Source organism: Scatophagus argus, chromosome 11, assembly GCF_020382885.2.
Source record: "Scatophagus argus isolate fScaArg1 chromosome 11, fScaArg1.pri, whole genome shotgun sequence".
Classification (NCBI taxonomy): domain Eukaryota; kingdom Metazoa; phylum Chordata; class Actinopteri; family Scatophagidae; genus Scatophagus; species Scatophagus argus.
In genome coordinates, this window is record NC_058503.1 from 9,356,095 (window position 1) to 9,376,929 (window position 20,835).

Genomic DNA, 20,835 nt, shown 5'->3' on the forward strand with positions numbered 1-20,835 from the left:
GCCTCATTTACGACAGTACACAGACACATGAACGCAGCTGTTGATAAAACTGGAACTGGTTTAAAATCTTAAATGAAATGGACATGTGGAAGTCTAAGTAGAAGAAAAATATTTTTTACTTTATTTCCACATTCTGAAGAACACGTTATGTCAAAAGACTCAATTCCTCTCCATCAAGTGGTCTTATTTCAACAGAAGAATCTCAAGCTCAGTGATGCCACCCGCCCCCCAACGCGATAATCAGGCGTTAACTTTGCGTGCATTTTTGCCCCGAGTTCTATCTTGTGGGTGAGTTTGGGGGTCCTTCCATTTTCTCTTTTATGGCAGAAACAATATAACATTTTTTTCTCAGGATATACATAGGCATACATTTGGAAAGACCGTTTGTACACACCTGGTCAATAGCAATCAATAGTTTAGCATGTAGGGTAGCCTACATAGCGCCGCATATATATTGCTTTTATTTTTTTCTGTTCATTATACGGTCAAATTTTGTGCCTAATTTGTCTATCTTTAATTTCCTCTCCCTGTTTTGTAAATATTTTTGCTATAACAAAATAAAAAAAGCATTGTCAACTGTTGGAGTGGTACACAGCCTGCGTGTAGATGAACCTGAAAGGCACAACTCAGGGTAAAAAAAAAGCGCAATGTAGCTGCTCACCTACTTCCTGTTTCACCTCAAATACTTTCTGAAGTTCAGCTTCAGGCAACAGATAGAGAGTGGACCAATGTCGGGGTGTCACGTTGTTACAAATTAACTCTCGTACATAAAATGGCGTTTGTCAAAGGGATTCACGACCTGTCGGAAAATAATTTTACGAGCTAAACCGCGTTTCTTTCTTACAGTAAAGGAAAAAAAGCTCCCTTGTAGCGGGACTCGACCGAGCGTCATCATGCCCGAGATGTCCAAAATGAAGAAGCCCGACGTCAAGGTAGTTCTCCTGGGAGACATGAACGTGGGGAAGACGTCTCTGCTCCACAGGTACACGGAGAGGAAATTCAAAGAAACCGTCAGCACCGTTGGAGGGGCGTTTTTCCTCAAACAATGGGGACCTTACAATATCTCAATTTGGGACACGGCTGGTAATATCTCCTTTATGTGATTTCTTTCAACTTGACCATTTTTTAAATCGTCTGGTTTATTCAGTGTGTTTACCTATTAACACGTGATCCCACCACCTGAGGCAGTCTTTGGCATGTGATCGCTCAGTTTGCACGGACTGCAGACTTGTCTCTTTTATTTAGATGTTACCGTCATATTAAATGACAGATTAACTTCTGAGTGATTAGCTGCTGAGACGAATAACAATGATATATCTTATAATGCCCAGCACCTTTAAAACCTGTCGGATCAAAATCTTATAATCCAACACGAACAGGCAAAAACAAAGTTAAAACAATTTCAAAACAAATCTGTAAAATCTTTGGTCGGTCACTTACCTTTTTAAAATACATCCAGACCTCCTTAAAGCCCTCGATTCAATTATTTTCTCTTAGGGGGCATGGTCCTTAAATAAAGATTCAATCTAATGGCCGGAACCTATAATTGTTTAAATGAAATTTAGTTGTGTATTGAACGTTAAAGGGGGTTACAGCTGAATATAATGGTAATCATAAATTACAATATAACAAATTTATATGTGAATATCAGAGTAATTAAGATGATGGGAGTTTGTCATCTGAGGAATTTCCTTTGGCTCTGGTACTTTGTAATAATAAACTGCCACCAATTTTGACGTTATGTAGAATCTAGTATGAATACCTTAACTGGCAAGAATGATAGGCAATGATTATGTTCCAGTTGTAGGTGGTTGGTCAACGTACAGTTTTTTAGTGTGCTAACAAACAACCATTCACAGTGCCAGAATCACTGTGTGCTTAGTCTTGTGCTGTGTTGCTCAATATTGGAGTAATCCGACCCAATCGAAACCACCGTCATCCGAGTACTTCTGCAGTAATGCTCAGTCATCCAAAGTACTCTTAGGGTAATTCTGAAATCTAGTAACAGTTGCCTGAGATAAAGGCCAGAGAAATTACTGCCACTGCTAAAGTATTGACAAACTATGGACAGTTCCAATTTGATTTAAATACTTTTGCCTGAATAGAAAGCCTCTAAAACTACACTGCAGGTGGAAAGTGCCTTAATGTGAAGCTATAACCAACAAATGTGGGTATTTAGCTATTGAAAAGGTCTAAAAGAGTAAATTGGTTTAGATAGAATTTTCTGTTGGCAAACTAATTTGATTACTGTTTCAGTGCAACATGAGACTATTATTTGGTTAAGTAGCACAAAGAGTAGCCTTTATGTCTTGTACCTCGTACTACTGTTGTTGTAGTAAATGTACCATAGGTCTGATGTCTATCTTCATGTTGGAATTTGATTATTTGTCAATTATTTATGTTCCCTGAGTGATTCACACAAATGATTTGTTACACACAGAACCAGTCTCTTATTTCACTGTAATACTGAATACACATACAAATGCTTTTCGAGAATGCCTGTCCCTGTTTAACCCCCAGTAATTACAAGAGCACTGATGACTTAAGATTATTTTTGTTCTAAATAAACTGATTAAGTTCTGACAGGAATAGTTCCCAGGTGCTGACGATGATTAAGCTCAAAACTGCACATTCCAGTATTGTGTAAACATGAATTACAGCAAACCCTCTTAGGCAAATACATGCTTCACAAAAGTAGAATTGGTGAGCCACAGAGATAAGGAAAAGCTGGCCATGTCACCAGTAGGCCATTTCCTGTGTGTGTTCTCCATGACCGCTGACGGGACACAGTTTTATTTAGTCATTGTGGCAGAGAAATGTTGGATTAGTGCTGAGTCATTTCAAGGCCACATATACAGACTTATCAGCATAGACCACAAATATGGTCTGGTAGCTTTTGTCCTAAAATCTGTCAGATGTTTGGCACAGCATGTTTACTGCTGCTTATTTCCATAAGGATAATGACAGTTTAAATTCAAAGCTCCATGAAAGCTGCCTGCCCTGTTCCTCTTAATAGTCACATGACAGAACTGTGACAGGAAGACTAGACTCACCATACTTTAACCGACTTTTCCAAACTTGCATACAGTAGTACTTTCCAGAAGCATGAGACTGAGAAGGGTTTTTCTCTTGTTTGTTAATTGAGCCAATAGTATGTAAAAAAGAAATTTAACTGTCTAGAATGGTCGTTTCATATTTGGAAAAGAGTAAAACAGTCTCCGCATCCAGATCGTAAAACGTGATAAGGGATGGTGATGTTTGCTGTTTTTCTTTTGTATATAATAATAAACACCGTACCTTTGGGTTTGGAGTGTTTGTATAATAAAACAGGGAATTTGAAGATGCCTACAAAACAATTATTTGACATAATTATCATAGGTGTACTTAATAAATTGCCAGCTGAGTATTATGCAAGAGATGCCCCAAGAGGCAAAGTATTCCAACACAATGTGACCTTTCAAGAATCCTGCATATTTCAACAACACAAAGGTTCTTTCTGTTTTCTCACAGCTTGCACAGCTTCTTTCTGTTCTGCATGTTCTTAGAGTATGGCTGTTTTAAGTCTTGCTTATGGGGTTACTGCTGCAGATCGACCGTCGCTGACCTGTCCCTGTCTCCTCAGGTCGTGAACAGTTCCACGGATTGGGCTCAATGTACTGTCGAGGTGCAGCTGCTGTCATCCTCATTTACGATGTCACCAACTGGCAGAGCCTGGCAGAGCTGGAGGAGCGCTTCCTGTCACTGACTGATACCGCTAACCATGATTGCATTTACGCTGTAGTGGGAAACAAGGTGGATCTGACAGACTCCAAAGCCCAGGTGTCCCCGGACTCTGATGTGGCATCTGAGGACCGAACTGAATGTGAGGAGGAGAGGACAGAGCCACAGGTGCTGTCTGCTTGCCCCACCCCCCCAGCCTCCCCAGCGTCCCTCTCTGGGATGATGCTTCACAAACAGGTTTCCCCTGAGGATGCAGTGGCCTTTTACGGGAGAATACTGCGCTACAAGGGCCTAGACGAAAAGAGTAGCCTGCCTGCAGAGAAGATGTGCTTCGAGACGAGTGCCAAGACAGGCTACAACGTGGACACTCTGTTCGAGGCGTTGTTTGATCTAGTGCTGCCCTCCATTCTGAGGAAGAGAAACGAGAACCAGGGGTCGCCTACAGTGGACCTGGAGGAGTGTAGGGGGGCTAGCAACAAGCGGACCAGATCTTCCTGCTGTTAGGGTCTGGCAGAGGAAGGTAGAGAGGCTGCTGGACACAGAGGCTTGTTTTTAACTAAAGACAATCAACAGGTTGGTCTGTGTACCAAATACATACTGTGATGGTACTACTTATTTGCCTTGATGGAGACCCAAAAGTATAAGTAATGACCTCTGGGCAGCACATATTCTTGATTCTGTGAAGAGAGGCAGAAAAAGCAACTAGCGTTCATAGAGTGTTCATAGTGTCCAATGATATTTTCAGTATTTCTTTCATGGAAGGGAAATAAATGCATGTTGCATTATCACTCTGTGCTTTGAAACCTTCCACCACAATGTCTGAAATTGCACTTGTATCCCAAAGATGTGTCTGTGGACAAATAATACACATAAGAAGTCAATCACTGCTATTTGTTAATGTTTTGGAATGTGAATTTCACAAATTTTACAGCACTAATTGTTAAGTTGGTGGCACGTTGCACTGTGTATATTGTAGTGGTATTTTACGATTTTCCTAAGTCACACTTTTTGTTTTATTTTATGCTCTGTTAAAAACATTATGTATCTTTTACTGGCACATTTGGAACCTTTCAATGAGTGTAAATAGTAAAAGCTCCTGTTGAATTTTTAAGTACACTGTCATAATAAAGATTTCTATTTTACTGTCTTGTCTGTTCTGTCACTTTAAGAGTGAGGGAGAATAAAAGGACACGGTCCAAAGTATAACAAACAACATTTAATCCTTACAATCCAATGGTCATGTTATGAAAATAACCATAATTATATTACAATTAAAACAAATGTTGGTATATGTCCGGTCTAATCAAACTGTCTATTTCCAAACAAGCATATCTAAATGGAACATTTGAAAAACTTTCTGAACTGTGTAAAATACTCTACAACCCAAGTGACCACAGCGAGGATCTGCTACAGCGAGACCTTTGATCCCAGCTGTTTACATTCTGTGCTGCTGGAAGCTTGCGGCAGTTCAATAATTAGTAGATTTGTAATGGAGTGTGACATGAGTAGTGTTAGATAAGATGCATATATATCTTTCAAACTCTTGGGGGCTGGGTCAAGTTCTTTCAGCTGATATAAATACAAAGAGAATCAGTGCATTGTGTGAACGTATGGTGATAGAAATTAAAAAGTTAATGCGTAGAACAGATAAACCGCTTGAAAAGACTCAAGAGAAAAGCTCTATGAGCAATGGATAAAAAAAAGCAGGATAATATTGTCAATAGTATCAACATACACAATCGTCCAAACCTCTTAAAGACACATTCTTCAGTTTGCTGAGTTTGCAGTGTTGATGGTTTTATGGTGGGCTGCATACCTACTAAACAATAAAAACAAATAAATGAACTGAAGCAGTGCATTCCCACGGGCATCTTTGGTTCAGCTGTAGTGTACGGTTAACAACGTGTTATCGTAGCTGAGGTAATAAGTTAAACAGTAAGCACCAATCCACATTTAACACGAAAATACCTGTTTTCCCATAATGCCGCTGATTGATTATGGGGCTTTTCCTGTTTTATCTACAGCGGGACATTTCACTAAAAGCTGAAGGCATCGCACAGTCACTGCATATCTGAGCTCTGTGGTTCGTGGAGACAAGTTTCCCATTTACATAAATCTAAATCAGTATTTCAGATCCCCTTTTGTTTGGTTTAGCCCATGGATAGAGAGATGTTGCAAGGCCACTGTCAATGCGACGACTTCTTGGTGTAAGCTTTACTGTAGAGTCTTTTACAAGTTCTTCATGCAGACCTGGCAGCGGCTGATGCGTGACAGGAGCTGGCCCGCTTTGAGTGTCTCTGATGCCGGCTCAGTGTGGAATGACTGATCTATGGAAGTTAGCCAGAAGCTGTGCTTGTTAGCGAAGTAGTGGCATGTGCCTTTGGCCCCATTACACTCAATGAATGGAGTTGTGCGGAAGTCCTCCAGGCAGGAGCCAGGCGATGACAAGGACTGACCTCCGCCTTCATTTCCCGCTGCTGTGTGCTGTGGAGACAAAGGTGACGGGAAGAAATGAGGAAGGTGTGAAGCGAAATGCCCACTGCCAAAAATGAACTAATCTACATCTACATCTATCGCCTCTTCCTCTGTGGCATACAGGCCCTTTCTGCAAAAGCAACTGAAAATACATCAGTGAGTTATTTTGTTGCTGGGTGACATGTTTCTGACAGTGACCATGAGTAACTTAGTTAACCTGAATGACCGATCTACTGATGACCTGCTACCACCAGCCAACAAATATTCTACAGTTACTATTGTTTGCTAAGAAAACACAGAGTGACCAGTTTTAAGAAATAATTTTTTTCAAAATAAAAAAAAAGACCCACACAAAACAATGAGAAGGATAATGATCTTCAACAAAGCTTTCAGGTTTTCTTTTTTTTTTTTTTGTCTTGGCAGAATATGTAATCTAAATTTATGAGAAACAGAACAAAATCCTGTAGAACATTGGAGGGTAATAACAAGAGGTAATGTTGTCAGCCTGAACTGGTCTTTAACCGGTAAATTCAGTATTTTACTTCCATAAAGTTAGCAGTAAAACAGATTCAAAAATGCAACAGTGGCTTAGGGGGGTTTTAGAAAGTAAATCGATAAAGTTACCATATTCCTTATTATGGACCTAAGTGCTAGCATTATATTTAGACCGTGCATAGAAATCTTATCAACTACCGTCACTTTTGCTCTGGTGGTGATACCTGTACCTGCTTAAAATCTTGCCAACAACACCTTTGATTTTTGGCTCTTCATTTCAACAAGCAGTTTCTGTCTGAAAAGAAGACCAGAACCCACCATGAGAAAGGAGTAGCCGATCCACAGGCTGCGCCAGCCCACAGGACACTGTGGGATGGTGATGTCCTGGCTGTGGACTGCGATGGCAACTGATGGAGCTTCACACACTGAGCAGCGGCTAATATACGGTTTGATGTCTCCCTCCTCTACGGGCATCATAGGAAGAGGAGCAGTAGTCGACAGCCAGTATGACTTATCATTTCTGCTGGCATAGTAACAAAGGTCTCCAGGATTGCAGTACAGGAAGGGCATGGTGCTGAACCTCGGGAGGCAGGAGCCAGCCAGACCTGAAAAGGTCAAACAAACAAATGATGCTTTGAAAAAAGGCAATAAATGTTTACTGATATGCCCCATTTCAAACACAAACTCTACTTTAAAGTGCCTTTGCACGATGAGTACATTTGATAAAAACAAAACAAACAAAAAAACCCACATAATTACACATTTCAAAAACAGATTTAGGAAACATTAGAAGAATTTAACAGCATAAAAACAGGAAAGGAGATTGGGTTATTGTCAAAGAATGTGAAAGAATTTATGAACAATATATACTACTATATAACTAAGAAAAGTTCTATTACATCTTCTGTTGCATAATTCCATTTAAAGATGGTTAAAATTGGAGCAAGTATTTAATCTTCTGGAAATTAGCTCCAGCTATGAATGGTGTGACAAAGTAGTTTCTATTTTGGAGAAAGAATCTTGTTTGGAAACCAGTTTTCCAGTCTGTATAGTTTTATTCTATCAGGCAAAAGCAGCACTAAGATGAAAGCATGAGGGAAATGTTTCCTGACTGATTTTAGAATTTTTTGCATTTAATAAATGATAATCAAATTTGTAGCCCATCCTTCATAGGAATTCCCTTTTCAGTTGTGTCATGTATAGTTCATTCATTTAGAGACCAAATCTGATTACATCAGGTCAGCATAAGTTAAGTTACAAACAGGCTTGAACTGGCATACCCAACTGAGTTAGACTAAAAACTCTGAAAGCACTGTCTCAGTACACTCACACTGGCATATGTGTAGACAGTGCACTGATAACACCTCCCCCACGTGAATGTATACATATATATATATAAAATGTAACTTCCTGTAACAAAATAATATTTGATTGCTATAGAACACAGAAATGTCACTAAGAACATCAACATAAGGGAACAATTTTCTAGTTCATCCTGACTTACCCAGATCCTGGTTGTGGGCCTTTTCCTGGCCCTCCAGGTACAGCAGACTGTAGCCATCCCAGAGTTTAGACATGCCCACAGGACACATAGGCGTCTGTTCTGACTGACTGTGTTTCACCAGCAAGTAGCCTACGCTGACACTGCGGCCAGGCATACCAGGCAACCCAGGGATACCAGCTTTGCCACGGCGGCCTGTTGAGGGATGAGGAGTTCAGTGATGTGTTTTACAAAATTAACTATCCATCCATCCATTTTCTATACCGCTTATCCGTCAGGGTCGCGGGGGGGCTGGAGCCTATCCCAGCTGACTACGGGCGAGAGGCGGGTTACACCCTGGACTGGTCGCCAGTCAGTCGCAGGGCCAACACACAAAGACAGACAACCACACACTCTCACACTCACACCTAGGGGCAATTTAGAGTAGCCAATTAACCTAATGTGCATGTTTTTGGTATTGTGGGAGGAAGCCGGAGTACCCGGAGAAAACCCACGCAGGCACAGAGAGAACATGCAAACTCCACATAGAAGGGCCCAGACCGGGATTCGAACCTGGAACCCTCTTGCTATGTGGCGACAGTGCTAACCACTGCTCCACCGTGCCGCCCAAAATTAACTAATTACCAATTATATATCCACACATAGACAAACTGTACACATCTGATATATCACAGTAAACTTTACTTATATAAATATCACTGCTAGGATAATTAAATAATAATAGATCTATAGTGCCAGATAAATGCAGATAATTTTCAGGTCAGTGCTTATTCACACATTAAAGCAACTTTCACAAAAAATAATCAAAAAAGTTCACTGTAACTGGTTCCCTTATTAAACCTCCACCTACTTTAAATCCTTTAATCCAAGCTTATTAACCTAATCCTAAACTGCCCCACAGTGTCAAACGCACCTTCCATGCCCTGCAGCCCAGGGTGGCCCATTTGTCCAAGTTCTCCACGAAATCCAGGCACCCCTGGTCTGCCACTAATTCCAGGCATGCCCTTCTGCCCAATCGGTCCCATGAAACCTGCACAGTAAGAGAACACATGTATGTTGCTAAGATGGAAATTTCACTTAAGGATACTCAACAACACTTACATGAGCAGAATAACTAACCTGCATCCCCAGGAAGGCCATGTGGCCCTAGTATCCCTCTACCCCCCTGTGGTCCTTGGATACCCTGTGGTCCTGGAAGGCCTCTCTCTCCTGGAATTTTGATAGGAAGTGGAAAAGGACCCTGGTTGCCTGGGGACCCACGGAAACCTGCAGCATGGAAAGATTGCATAATGACAGAGGTAAAATAACACAGATATCTGGTAACTAGTGAGCAGTTGGTATATATAACCAAAGTGCACAGTTTACCTGGGGGTCCAGTGTTTCCTTTTGGACCAAATGGTCCTCTCTCTCCCTTCGTACCAGTCACACCAGGAAATCCCATCAATCCTTGTTCTCCTTTCACTCCTGGAAGAAAAAAAAGGTGTTACAGGCTTGTTGCAGGCTTATTAGTTGAATGTCAGCCATGTACTTACTTTACAGTGGTAGAAAGCAGTAAATGACCGTAAAAGAGAAACAGCAGCATACTGTACATGTGTGCCACTTAAAGGTACATTTTCTTTGCAGCTTCTGGTTTTCTTTGCAGTAAACATTCTGAAAGGTTTAGGTAGAATTAGATTTTTGAATTGTAAAACTGTTGAACTTTAAAATATACTTGGCATTATTGGAGTTTAATGTTGTCCTGGTGTCCTGCACTACGAGCTCACCAAATCTTAACGGCCATAAACTTAACTCATCCAAAACACCCATAAATTGACTGACTGAATTGCTGGTAACAGTTCTAGCGTTAAAATGTCAGGACTAAAAAAGGATACATCCTTGTCAAAGTAAGTCAGAGAATATTGCAATGTTGTTGCCTTGCAGTGTATCACATGAGATCATGCCACATATCTGTTTAAAACTGCTATGACGCATGACATCTATCACAATATGTTATATTATATATTCACTCTAGGACCTGCTATTGCACACGTGTTACTGGTGGTACTACAATAATTTAAACACAAGCTACAGTTAAGGGCTTATCCTTGAAAAGATTCAATAATTGCATACCTTTCTTCCCAGAAACGCCATTTGACCCCCTGTATCCAAATGGACCTTGATCTCCTTTGAATCCTTTCCTTCCAGAAACACCAGGAAGCCCTGTGAGTCCTAATACACCCTTTTCTCCTGCAGGACCATCCACACCAGGAAATCCTCTGGGTCCAGGGAATCCTGAGAAACAAATCAATCTAATGAATAACACTGATATACAGAATTACACTGAACAGCTGAACAAAAGATCCACAAAGCCTTAAATCTGGATTATTTACTCAATATTGTCATAAGGGCATTATCAACATGATATCAACATTACCATTTTATGTATCAAGGTTATTGTCAATACTGGTGTACTGTGATACTACTAAGTGTCCATTATATAGGGAGTACTAAATTAGTGAACAAAGGACTAATTTGACCACCATATAAAACATTGTACCAGAACGAGGAAGGGGAAGAGATAAATGGCATTGTTTGTTTTAGCAATGGCTTCCTTTTGCCACACTGTATCTTCTCACCTTGGTACCCTTCAGATCCTTTAAATCCAGGGTCCCCTAAGATTCCTTGTCTGTCTGGGGTCCCATCTGGCCCTACAGGGCCAGACAGTCCTGGCAGTCCAGGCCGACCACGGTCACCTGAACAAGTGAAACATGGTCTTAAGATGGCAAAACTACATTACAGCATTGAATGATCGATTGGTTAACTTAATTGTCCATGTCTTTGGCTTCTCCCAGAGTATAGCAAAATTGCACTACACACATCACAACACACTATTAAAAACATAAATAATAAACCACACTGTAGTGCAAATGAGCAGGTAGCAGCTAATAGGTTATGGCTACAATCCAAAAGGGGCAAATCTTAACAAATAACAAGTTGTCCCTGATGAAATATATGTTATCTGTTTCTGGACATCATTTTATTGGGATCTCAGCAAGCAGGTGATCTAACTTGTGCTCTATTAATGCAGAAGAATGATGGTTAACCTAGAGGTCCCTGGGAGCCTTTTGAACCCGGTATGCCAGGAAAACCTGGTTGGTCATTGGGGTCACCACCCTCTCCCTTCTCTCCTTTGGTCCCTGGTTCACCAGCTGGTCCAGTGGTATCCAGACCTGGTATACAAACAGGTAATATGTGTCTTTACATGAGAGAAAAACTGAGACACGGTTTCTACTCCACAAACACTGGAAGTAGTTTAGAATTCATTCATACATACATTAACTATCTAACCTTAGAAATACTCAGATCAAAGTTAGCAACAGTCACAATGAAAAAAAATATTATCTGAAGAAAGTGGAACTGAAGAACCCTGCCACTTTGCTACATCAGGGCTGTGTGAGAGTGGTTTGATCAAATTTAACAGAAAATGACCTAAAATTAACCAAATGAACCTACCAGCTCTCATCAGATTCAGATTCAAAAGTAAAAAATCCTGACTTGTGCACAGAAGTATGTGACATTACCGTTTTATAACTAAGCCCTGCCCACTTCAAACCATGCGGAAATAGCTCATGAAAAATAACAAAAAACTGTTTAAACTTGCATTAATTGTCCGAAGATTATATATACATACTGGACCACATTATACTCACAGTAAAAATCTGAAGGAAATTAATAAATTGTTTTGGCTTTAAGCTGCAAGTAGTATATGAAATTATTGTCAATTTTAACTTCAACATTCATAGTATATTCGATTAGTGAAAGGCACACAGAAAGATAGTGATTGACAGAGAGAGTATTTTATGAATTCTTGCAATGTTTTTGAATACCTGGTGTTCCTGGGATACCCTTCTGTCCCTTCAATCCATGTAATCCATAAAGACCTTTCAGGCCAGTGAAACCTGTGCACATTTGCATTGATCAGATAGAGGAATATGATGGATTGCAATTGATGTAGTTTAAAAAGAAAAAAAGGGGGGGCACACATCTGATCATGTTACCTCTGTTTCCTGGGAAGCCAGGAAAACCTGGTTGTCCTTTCCTACCAGGAATTCCAGGAAACCCTCTTTGACCTTGGTTACCAGGAGTTCCTTTCTGGCCATCTGAGCCTGCAGAAAACAAAAATGTTTTTCATAAGATTGATCATGACTGAGATTCAGAGCTGTTGCAATGTAATTCTGCAACAGTGTCCAGTGTAACATTTAAAACAACATAGCACAATTTATTTGTGTAATGCGGAGGTTAATGGGAGTCTCATACCTGGGTATCCTGATACTCCTGGATCACCTGATTCTCCCTTTTTTCCTTCGATTCCTTCAAAACCAGGTGTACCTCTGTCCCCAGTTTTTCCAGTTAATCCAGGCTGACCTGGATGAAAGGTGTGTGAAACATACCATATCAGCCAAGAATGATCAACACCAGAGGAGAAACAACAAAAGTTGTGAGTTGTATGAGTTGCAGTTTGTACCTGGTTCTCCTGGAAAACCATACTCTCCTCTCAATCCAGTTGTTCCTGGAAGGTCTATACGAGGGCCTCTCTCACCTGTGATGGTATTCAAAGTTATTTAAAACGTTGTAATCACAGTCACTTTAGAATTAGTACCTAGATCTCCATCTGTCTGGTGTTCAAACTTGGGATTCTACCTTTGGCACCCTTTCTTCCGCTTTCTCCTGAAGCACCATAAGCACCAGGGCTTCCTTTACCTCCCTGAAAAGTAACAAATGAGCAATCAACAACCACATCAAACACAAAACATGTCACTTTTGATATGGAATGTATAAAACTGCCTCTGAGGAGCAGTGCCATATGGCATCAGGAACAAACTTCAGAAACAACAACCCCATAGGGCTGAAGGAAAGTGAAGAGTTGGGTAATAATTCTTTGGGGGATCATCGCCACAAATGACAAGTATGGCTAGTGTCACCTTGTTTCCAGACATTCCCTCAAAACCAGAAATTCCTCGATTTCCTGTTAGGCCTGGCATTCCTTTTATTCCTGGCAACCCCTGGGGGCCTGGATCTCCCTCGTAACCCTTGCTATTGCTGGGATCTCCGGGAAGTCCGTGAGCTCCTTCTGAGCCTGGCACACCAAGGGAACCCTTAGCACCTGTGGAAAAGAGTAGGATGGGGGGGTGGTGTAAAGCATAAGAGGATAGAGGAGGCAAGAAAGAAGGAGTGACTGACATCAGATTGTGGCTGCACACCTCTCTGCCCAGGGAAACCCTGATTTCCTTGAGGCCCGTGGTCTCCCTTGGGTCCCTTCATGTCAACAAGCATCTGGACAGTGATGTTAGGCTTCTGACCGGGTGGTCCTCTCAAACCACGATCACCTGGCAGACAATTGCAGTTATGACAGAGATTGTAAATTATGTGGTAGACTTAATGCGATAGTCTCAACAGAACAAAGAACATAAGACCCACCTTATGAATGAACAGTCTCACCTTTCCCTCCTTGATGACCTGTCACTCCTTTTGGGCCAACTTGACCTATCACTCCATGTTCTCCTTTTTGCCCACCAAAGCCTTTTACCCCTGAATCACCCATCTTCCCCTCAAAACCTGACATGCCGGGAGACCCTTTGTATCCTATGAAAGAGAGAGACCATCCAAAGTCACAGAAAACATTTTTTTATGACCAAAACTGCTGAATAAAGTACAAATGACATGGATCTTGTATTATTTGATGTTAAATTCTACTCTATATTTTTTAAGGATTTGGAGAACAAACCCTTCATTCCTGGAAGTCCCGGGTGCCCATCAGAACCAGGTGGTCCTCCATCACCCGTTGGGCCATACTCTCCAGTGACACCTTCAGCACCATGCACCCCTGGAATGCCTTTTAATCCTCTTGGACCTGGAGGGCCTGAGTCTCCTTCAGTTCCCCTCTCTCCAGGTAAACCTGGTGAGCAAGGAAACATGCCAAAAGGAAAAACATGTCAGACATGACCAAGGACATTTCTGAGAGTGACATTGTACCACGGTGTATGTTTATCTAACCTGGCTGTCCAGTACTACCACGCAGTCCAGGTGGACCTGCTGTCCCAGGATCACCAGGGTAACCATATTTGCCCTGTGGCCCAGACCTCCCTTCCTCTCCCTGCAGGCCTGAAGGGCCGTGTTCACCCTTGATGCCAATCATGCCGGGCATGCCAGTCATTCCTAGAAGAACAAATGAGTAAAAATATCAGATAACAGATCTGAAATCTTTCATTCTTTCCATTGATTCATCTAATGCTAAAAGTAAAACCAAGACTAAGTAATAAGTAGATATAAACTGAAAATGAGTTTGAATATAAGTGACAAAGTGAAGACATAGCTAACCCGTATAGCCTGGCTCTCCTTGATTACCAGACTGGCCTTTGTTCCCTTGAAGCCCAGACAACCCTGGGTCACCAGGGTATCCTGGAGATGCTCCGAGGATATCTCCATGAGCACCCTTCTCACCTTGTAGCCCATGCCTTCCAGACATACCAGGCAATCCAGGGGCTCCAGCTGAACCTTTGCGTCCAGGAACCCCCAATTCTCCACGGGGCCCAGCAAAACCTATATTGGAAGACCACATATGTATGTTTTTGTTTCTTTTTTTAATTTATTCAGAAGCGTTTCAGTGATAGCAATATTTTCAGGAACATCCCGACCACATTCACTCCTTGAGGCTGCTCTTCTGGCCACTGAGCAGCTTCACTGGAGTCGTTGGTGTTAAGTGCCTTGCACATGGGCAGCAAAAGTAATAATAATTTCATTTTCCTCAATAATTAGTGAGGAAGGAGCAAGTGCTATTTTTCCTACCCAGATTTACTCTGCTGGGCGATTAAACCAGAAATCTTACAATGACATGCTAGCTTTTTTAACCTTTAGGCCACCACCAAGACAATGATCTGGATTACAGACAATATTTAAATCACAGATTAGATGTGATCAAAGTGTTTTCTTGTAACTCTGTACCTGGTGGTCCAGGTTGGCCACCTATGCCTGGATCTCCTGTTTCTCCTTTCTCTCCCTTTGCTCCAAATGGACCATGTGATCCTCTGGGGCCTGGAAGACCTATTGATTCATAATTTAAAAACAGGACAAAAATGACTCAAACTAGGTATCCAGCAGGCAACATTCAGCAGTAGTTTCTCATTGTGTTACCTCGAAAACCAGGTAATCCAGTGGCTCCTGGATGTCCAGGCAGCCCACGAGGTCCTGGAATAGGATTGCAAGGACCTACGAACAAATAACACAGTCTTTAGGGCAAAATTATGGTTGCATGTAGAACTGTTTATTACTATTTTGGTGCAAGTGATTTGTGTCTGCTGCCCAGCGTGGATTGTTTTTCAGAACATGACTTTATTGTTACATTAGCTGATTCACTAAATCTCAAAGTATAAACAATTCAAAAATCATCATGCAGCAAGTCAAATAATTCAGAGGCAAAGCACAACAGAGTTGTTACAAGAGGAGCAATAAGGTGAAAATGTTATTATACCGGCTACCTGTCACATCCACCTGTCCTCCATCTCCTGTTGGACTACAGCCGCCTTTCAGTTGCAATTGAGAGGGAATGAAAAAAGAGGCAGTCGGAACAAGAGTTATTCAAAAGCACAAGCATTATCTCAAACAAGCTTTGCTTTAGCTGGTTTGAGGGATGCAGCCTATGCATCAAGATGACAACAGGCGAGGAAAGAAAAATACAAAAAACCGTACAACATACTTGTCATGCTTTTTTCCCTTTTGTATAACACAGGCCATTAATGTTCATTCCCATTTAGCCGCTTTGCATCATAATTATAAAAGAGTGTTTTAAGAGAGGTGAGGTAAAATTAAACACTTAGTAGAGTGAGAACATGTAAAATCTCTGTAAAGAAATCCTTGAAGGAGAAATATGACACCAAACTGATATTGAATAAAGAATGAGGGAGGGAGCTAGCAGCCTCTCACCTGGGCTGCCAGGTGTTCCTTGGACTCCATCATAGCCTGGATGGCCATCGTCACCAGACAAACCACGCTGGCCTTTGAGGCCCCACAAGTCTTCACCTGGTTCTCCCCTTAGACCGGCTGCACCAGGTCGACCTGGCAAACCTGAGAAGCCTTTGTCTCCACGTTGTCCACTGGAAGCTTCTCCCTGTTACCATCAACCAGTCACTATACTGTAACATCCACTTGTCACTTGTCATGAGAGGAAATGAACAAAAAAGCAACTGAAAGGGAAAAAGAAACTGGGAAAGGGGAATTTTAACAGTATATGATGAGTATGTAGAATTATGAAAATATCATTATGGAGATAATTGGTTGACTCACTGGAAGACCTCGGCTCCCAGGGAAACCAGGCAAACCAATTCGGCCTGGAGCACCCAGTGCTCCTGGTTCACCATCTCGCCCAGGAACCCCTAGCTCTCCAGGATATCCTGTAGTGACACCAATGCACGCACAGGCATACACACAAAATGACGCATCAACACACACAAACAATCCAACACGTACATACAGTACATGTTAACACAGCATTGTCTGTTTTGTGGTTCACTACCACTATCACTAATGCTGATCTGAAATTAGTTGAAATGACAGGTACACTGCACCTTTCTGTGTGGCCACGGTCTTGGTCCCTTTTTGACCTTTAGGGCCTGGCAGACCACTGAGTCCAGGAGATCCCTGCAAGACAACACAGAAAAGTCTAAGGAGTCAGGGTTAGCAGGGTTAATCAGGGTAACAGCCTCAGAACGAGCAAAAAGAAAACAATGAATAAAGATGACACAAGCTGATTTTTCTTACAGGGATTCCATCATCTCCTTGAGGACCTGGGTCTCCTACATCGCCCTCTTGACCGAATTCTCCGGTCATCCCAGCATCACCACGGTCACCAGCAGGGCCAGTCGGCCCCGGCAGAGAGTTTGTAATGGCACATTCACATTCCCCATGATCACCTAAATGTGCACGCCATTGCAACAGCAACATAGTTTGTTTCTTGGTATAATATGAATTTAATTGACTACTTATAAAGTAAACTACAAATAAGGTGGAGGAGGAAGTACATCAGAAAACTGTATCTTTCTGTGTCATTTAACAATAATCTATCACAATGTCAACAACACTCTTTAGCATAAATAGCATGACCACAGCACCTTTCACTCCTTTAAAGCCTGCATTGCCAGGCCTTCCTCTTCCACCAGGAGCTCCCTTGTGGAACTCAGCCCCTAGAGACACAGAGAACATTTAAAGCTAATAAACAAGAAAACAAACAGAGATAACATATAAAACCGTAGTTTGAAAGCATTAAAACAAATGCAAACTCGATCACTCACTCACTTACTAACTCACTCACTAACTCACATGTTCCTTTGGGTCCCGGAGGACCACTGAACCCTGGATTCCCACGGGTGCCTGAGGGTCCTGCGCTAACAGCAGGAAAGCCTGGTTCTCCTTGTTGGCCCTTGTCTCCCTTCTCCCCCTTAAAACCAAAAGGCCCCATGAAATCCAACACTAAGAGACACAAAAGGAAATTAAAATGAGATTTTTTTTTCAACATTTCGCTTAAACTCTGTGAGCATAGTATGTTGTATAATGTAACTGAAACATTTTGTTAAAATCTTTTTTGTCAACAAAAGATATGTGGTAATATGTATGTATTTAAAGCATTCACACTCCTTTAGACACACACAACGTCACAAAGGGAAATATAAAGAGAAACCGGAATGCATCCTGTGTACCACCTGATACAGTAAAGGCAGCTGCGGTTTGGTTATATGACTTGTGTAATTTTGATAAACTAATAGCCTCAATCAATCAAAGATTTATAATAGAGTCTGAAGCTGATTATAATAAGATGGTGGCACAACACAGTCTTATGTGTAGATTTGCACCATTTGTCACTAGGACTTCTTCTTCAGGACTCTTCTTTTATGCAATTCTGGATTAAAACTAACTTCAAAAATTGACCTTTGCAAGTTTAATAGACTGCTCCTTTACTTATGTGTTGATGAATGCTCACATAACAGAAAAAAGAAAATCATCTGAGTATGAATCAGAACATTGTCCACATTATGTTAATGCTGTAACAACGCTATTGTCACTGACTATTTGAGTTTGTGGATGAAACTCATTATAGAGCTTCTGTTTACAGACCTAATTGCTGTGATTCAGAGGCTGGGCGTCCTGGGGGTCCAGGGATGCCTTGGTCTCCAACTGGGCCCCTCTCCCCTTGTGGACCCTGCTCACCAGGAGGACCGGGAGGACCACCTTTTCAAATCAAAGCATAATTAAAAGAAACAATAACTAGCATCTGAGCAGCAGGTTACTTCAAGCAGTTCCAGACATCTTGGGCTCATTTATCACTGAGATGACGTATAAGTGCTTTAATCCACTCTGATGAAGCTCTGTAACAGATTATACACCACAATAAATTATACACAAGAGTCATGAAGAGTTGTATCCACTTCTGAATATATTGTAATACTAACAGTGATTGCATTGTTTGTCTGACGAGAAGCTCTGTTGTTGCTAATATTCACATGCTGCTCTATATAGACAAAAATATCCAGACACACCTCGTTATGGGGGCTGTATTAAGAGGTTGAGCTTCCAGTGAAAAGAAATCTTCATGCTTCAGCATACCAAGACATTTTGGACAATGCTATGCTTCCAGCTTTGTGGCAACAGTTTGGTGGAGGCCTTTTTCTATTCCAGCATGACTGTGCCCCAGTGCACAAATCAAAGTCTAAAAACACATGGTGCGGAAGAACTTGACTGGCCCACATTGAGCCCGACCTCAACCCCATCAAAACACCTTTGGGATGAACTGGAACGGAGATTGCGAGTCAGGACTTTTTGTCCAACATCCATGTCTGACCTCACAAATGATTTACTACATGAATGGGCAAAAATTACCCCAGAAACACACACAGCTGTCCTAATACTTTTGTCTATATAGTCTATTTTGAACACCGGGTTTGACAAGTCTGTACAGTGATGTGACAAGTTCCTCCAGAGTTTCACTTCACGTCAGTAACAGTTTTGCCAGAGCACATGTTAGTACACGTCAGGCGGTGGGTTTCATCATTAAACTGGCTGATTATTTGACTGTTTCTCTGGTCTTAATCAACATACCTCCTGAAGACCAAGGCCTAGAGGGTTCATATGAAATCAGCTCTCCTGGGTCACCTCTGACTCCCTGAAACACAAACTTAATGTCAGTCTTTCAGTGTTCAGTGGCTGCAGTTTCACTTTTCATTTTGAGTCTTGAGCATAAAAATCAGATGTGACTGGATGAGATCACATGCTGGATGTGCACACACTTCTTGAACATGCCTGTGACACATATCCTGTTGTTGTAATCTGTGTCTGTCATATATCTTGCTTTCCCTTTAGCTGTTAAATGCTGCTGGTTTTATAGGTCATCTCCTACAGAATCTTTCGGCTTAAGTACTGCTGGCAACGTTCAAATCAGATTGTGAAAATCGGATGATAATGTGAATTATTTTTCTTCTTTTTCAGGAAAGAAGTAGCATAATAATATTTTAATCTTTTATTATTTCCCACAGAATTCATGACTATATAAAACATTATAATCTATTAACTCAACTCATTAACTCAAACTCATAACTCATATATTTTTGTGAGGAAAAATATTAATGTGTAAAGTAACTACTAAAACATTCCCTTTCTGCTGATAATTATGTATGATGACCAACTTGTGAAATTGAATGCATATATTTTTGTCAGTCAGATAGATACAGGAGTCAGATGCATAATCAGCGATTACGACTGGGTGCATTCTCACCTTAGGACCATATCTGCCATTTAGTCCTAGTTCACCAGGATCACCCTGAAAAAGAGTCATCAGTTTTAAAATGCTTAATTTTATAATAAAATAGAGATACAACATCTTTGACCTTTCTGAACGTACCCTTGGTCCAGGACTCCCATCTGCACCAGATGCACCCTAGAACAACATCCAAAAAAATGCATCATATGAACTGGACACATGGACAGAGGACAGTTTCTCACCTAAATGTGTAGAAATGTGACTGGGCTCACCCGTGGTCCAGGAAATCCCATCACACCAGTTTCTCCTTTGTTGTCAGCCTGAAATAAAGAAAAGACAAGGTGAGCAGAAGAAATTGCATGCCAAGGAATAAATATTAGCATGTATAATGTATTCATGTGGGGAAACAATCATTCATCAAGTGATTACATACTGGATCTCCTAACTCTCCTTTCAGACCTTTCGCTCCAGGAGGTCCCTAAAATAATACAAGAGGAGGATATAATTGGAACATGTGTCAATGTCTGTCACATTCCTCTTTTATTTCATATTAAAAAGAATGTCATTATTGCGAGTCAACGAATAAAGATGAACATGCTTTGCTGATGTACAGACCGAGGGTCCATCACGGGGCAGAGTCTGCTGATGAGTAGAGTTTCCTTGTGGCCCTGGTGGTCCAGTATCACCCTATGGGGTAAGAAGGAAGTGCAACAAAGTCAGCCGGCTCAGAGAGACACAAATCATCCTCAAGTTCTATATTATATAGACATGGTCACTCACTTGGTCTCCTTTGAGTCCTTTAAGCACTTTGGTCATAGTGCCCTGCTCAGAAACCAAACAATACTTGAAGATGCATTCATAA

At 41.3% G+C, this 20,835-nt stretch overlaps 2 protein-coding genes across 6 annotated transcripts in view; one reads left to right on the plus strand and one right to left on the minus strand.

Moving 5' to 3' along the window:
- Nucleotides 1-644: 644 nt before the first annotated feature.
- Nucleotides 645-4,863, plus strand: rab20 (RAB20, member RAS oncogene family). 2 transcript variants are annotated; one of them, XM_046403280.1, is made up of 3 exons: nucleotides 645-736; nucleotides 847-1,083; nucleotides 3,623-4,863. In XM_046403280.1, the coding sequence occupies exons 2-3, from the start codon at nucleotides 894-896 to the stop codon at nucleotides 4,222-4,224; spliced, it is 792 nt and encodes a 263-aa protein (XP_046259236.1). In that variant the 5' UTR covers nucleotides 645-736; nucleotides 847-893; the 3' UTR covers nucleotides 4,225-4,863. The 2 variants fall into 2 exon arrangements, with proteins under 2 accessions (XP_046259236.1, XP_046259234.1); XM_046403278.1 differs by having other exon boundaries at nucleotides 679-1,083.
- Nucleotides 4,864-4,916: 53 nt separating this feature from the next.
- The window catches only part of col4a2 (collagen, type IV, alpha 2), a 55,102-nt gene continuing 39,183 nt past the window's right edge, over nucleotides 4,917-20,835 (minus strand). For 2 of the 4 annotated variants that reach the window (XM_046403261.1, XM_046403264.1), the window contains 37 exons: nucleotides 20,754-20,795; nucleotides 20,589-20,660; nucleotides 20,407-20,451; nucleotides 20,246-20,293; nucleotides 20,115-20,150; nucleotides 19,989-20,033; nucleotides 19,316-19,379; nucleotides 18,335-18,448; nucleotides 17,543-17,692; nucleotides 17,335-17,406; nucleotides 16,985-17,136; nucleotides 16,792-16,864; nucleotides 16,511-16,617; nucleotides 16,151-16,334; nucleotides 15,703-15,750; nucleotides 15,362-15,436; nucleotides 15,173-15,271; nucleotides 14,549-14,770; nucleotides 14,225-14,386; nucleotides 13,956-14,126; nucleotides 13,670-13,813; nucleotides 13,432-13,557; nucleotides 13,153-13,334; nucleotides 12,872-12,935; nucleotides 12,696-12,770; nucleotides 12,488-12,595; nucleotides 12,229-12,336; nucleotides 12,058-12,129; nucleotides 11,275-11,400; nucleotides 10,807-10,923; nucleotides 10,301-10,462; nucleotides 9,557-9,655; nucleotides 9,311-9,457; nucleotides 9,105-9,221; nucleotides 8,195-8,386; nucleotides 7,009-7,295; nucleotides 4,917-6,204 (listed from right to left, as the gene is read on the minus strand). In XM_046403261.1, coding sequence (XP_046259217.1) covers nucleotides 5,950-6,204; nucleotides 7,009-7,295; nucleotides 8,195-8,386; nucleotides 9,105-9,221; nucleotides 9,311-9,457; nucleotides 9,557-9,655; nucleotides 10,301-10,462; nucleotides 10,807-10,923; nucleotides 11,275-11,400; nucleotides 12,058-12,129; nucleotides 12,229-12,336; nucleotides 12,488-12,595; nucleotides 12,696-12,770; nucleotides 12,872-12,935; nucleotides 13,153-13,334; nucleotides 13,432-13,557; nucleotides 13,670-13,813; nucleotides 13,956-14,126; nucleotides 14,225-14,386; nucleotides 14,549-14,770; nucleotides 15,173-15,271; nucleotides 15,362-15,436; nucleotides 15,703-15,750; nucleotides 16,151-16,334; nucleotides 16,511-16,617; nucleotides 16,792-16,864; nucleotides 16,985-17,136; nucleotides 17,335-17,406; nucleotides 17,543-17,692; nucleotides 18,335-18,448; nucleotides 19,316-19,379; nucleotides 19,989-20,033; nucleotides 20,115-20,150; nucleotides 20,246-20,293; nucleotides 20,407-20,451; nucleotides 20,589-20,660; nucleotides 20,754-20,795 — 4,362 coding nt within the window. In that variant the 3' untranslated portion in view covers nucleotides 4,917-5,949. The remainder of the gene's footprint in view (nucleotides 6,205-7,008; nucleotides 7,296-8,194; nucleotides 8,387-9,104; nucleotides 9,222-9,310; nucleotides 9,458-9,556; nucleotides 9,656-10,300; nucleotides 10,463-10,806; nucleotides 10,924-11,274; nucleotides 11,401-12,057; nucleotides 12,130-12,228; nucleotides 12,337-12,487; nucleotides 12,596-12,695; nucleotides 12,771-12,871; nucleotides 12,936-13,152; nucleotides 13,335-13,431; nucleotides 13,558-13,669; nucleotides 13,814-13,955; nucleotides 14,127-14,224; nucleotides 14,387-14,548; nucleotides 14,771-15,172; nucleotides 15,272-15,361; nucleotides 15,437-15,702; nucleotides 15,751-16,150; nucleotides 16,335-16,510; nucleotides 16,618-16,791; nucleotides 16,865-16,984; nucleotides 17,137-17,334; nucleotides 17,407-17,542; nucleotides 17,693-18,334; nucleotides 18,449-19,315; nucleotides 19,380-19,988; nucleotides 20,034-20,114; nucleotides 20,151-20,245; nucleotides 20,294-20,406; nucleotides 20,452-20,588; nucleotides 20,661-20,753; nucleotides 20,796-20,835) is intronic. The other 2 variants (XM_046403262.1, XM_046403263.1) reach the window with 2 other exon arrangements.

Excerpts from the sequence above, each read along its gene's own strand:
- rab20 (XM_046403280.1), top strand. The coding sequence starts at position 894 with ATGCCCGAGATGTCCAAAATGAAGAAGCCCGACGTCAAGGTAGTTCTC. Across the intron at positions 1,084-3,622 it reads CTCAATTTGGGACACGGCTG|GTCGTGAACAGTTCCACGGA; the intron begins GTAATATCTCCT and ends CTGTCTCCTCAG.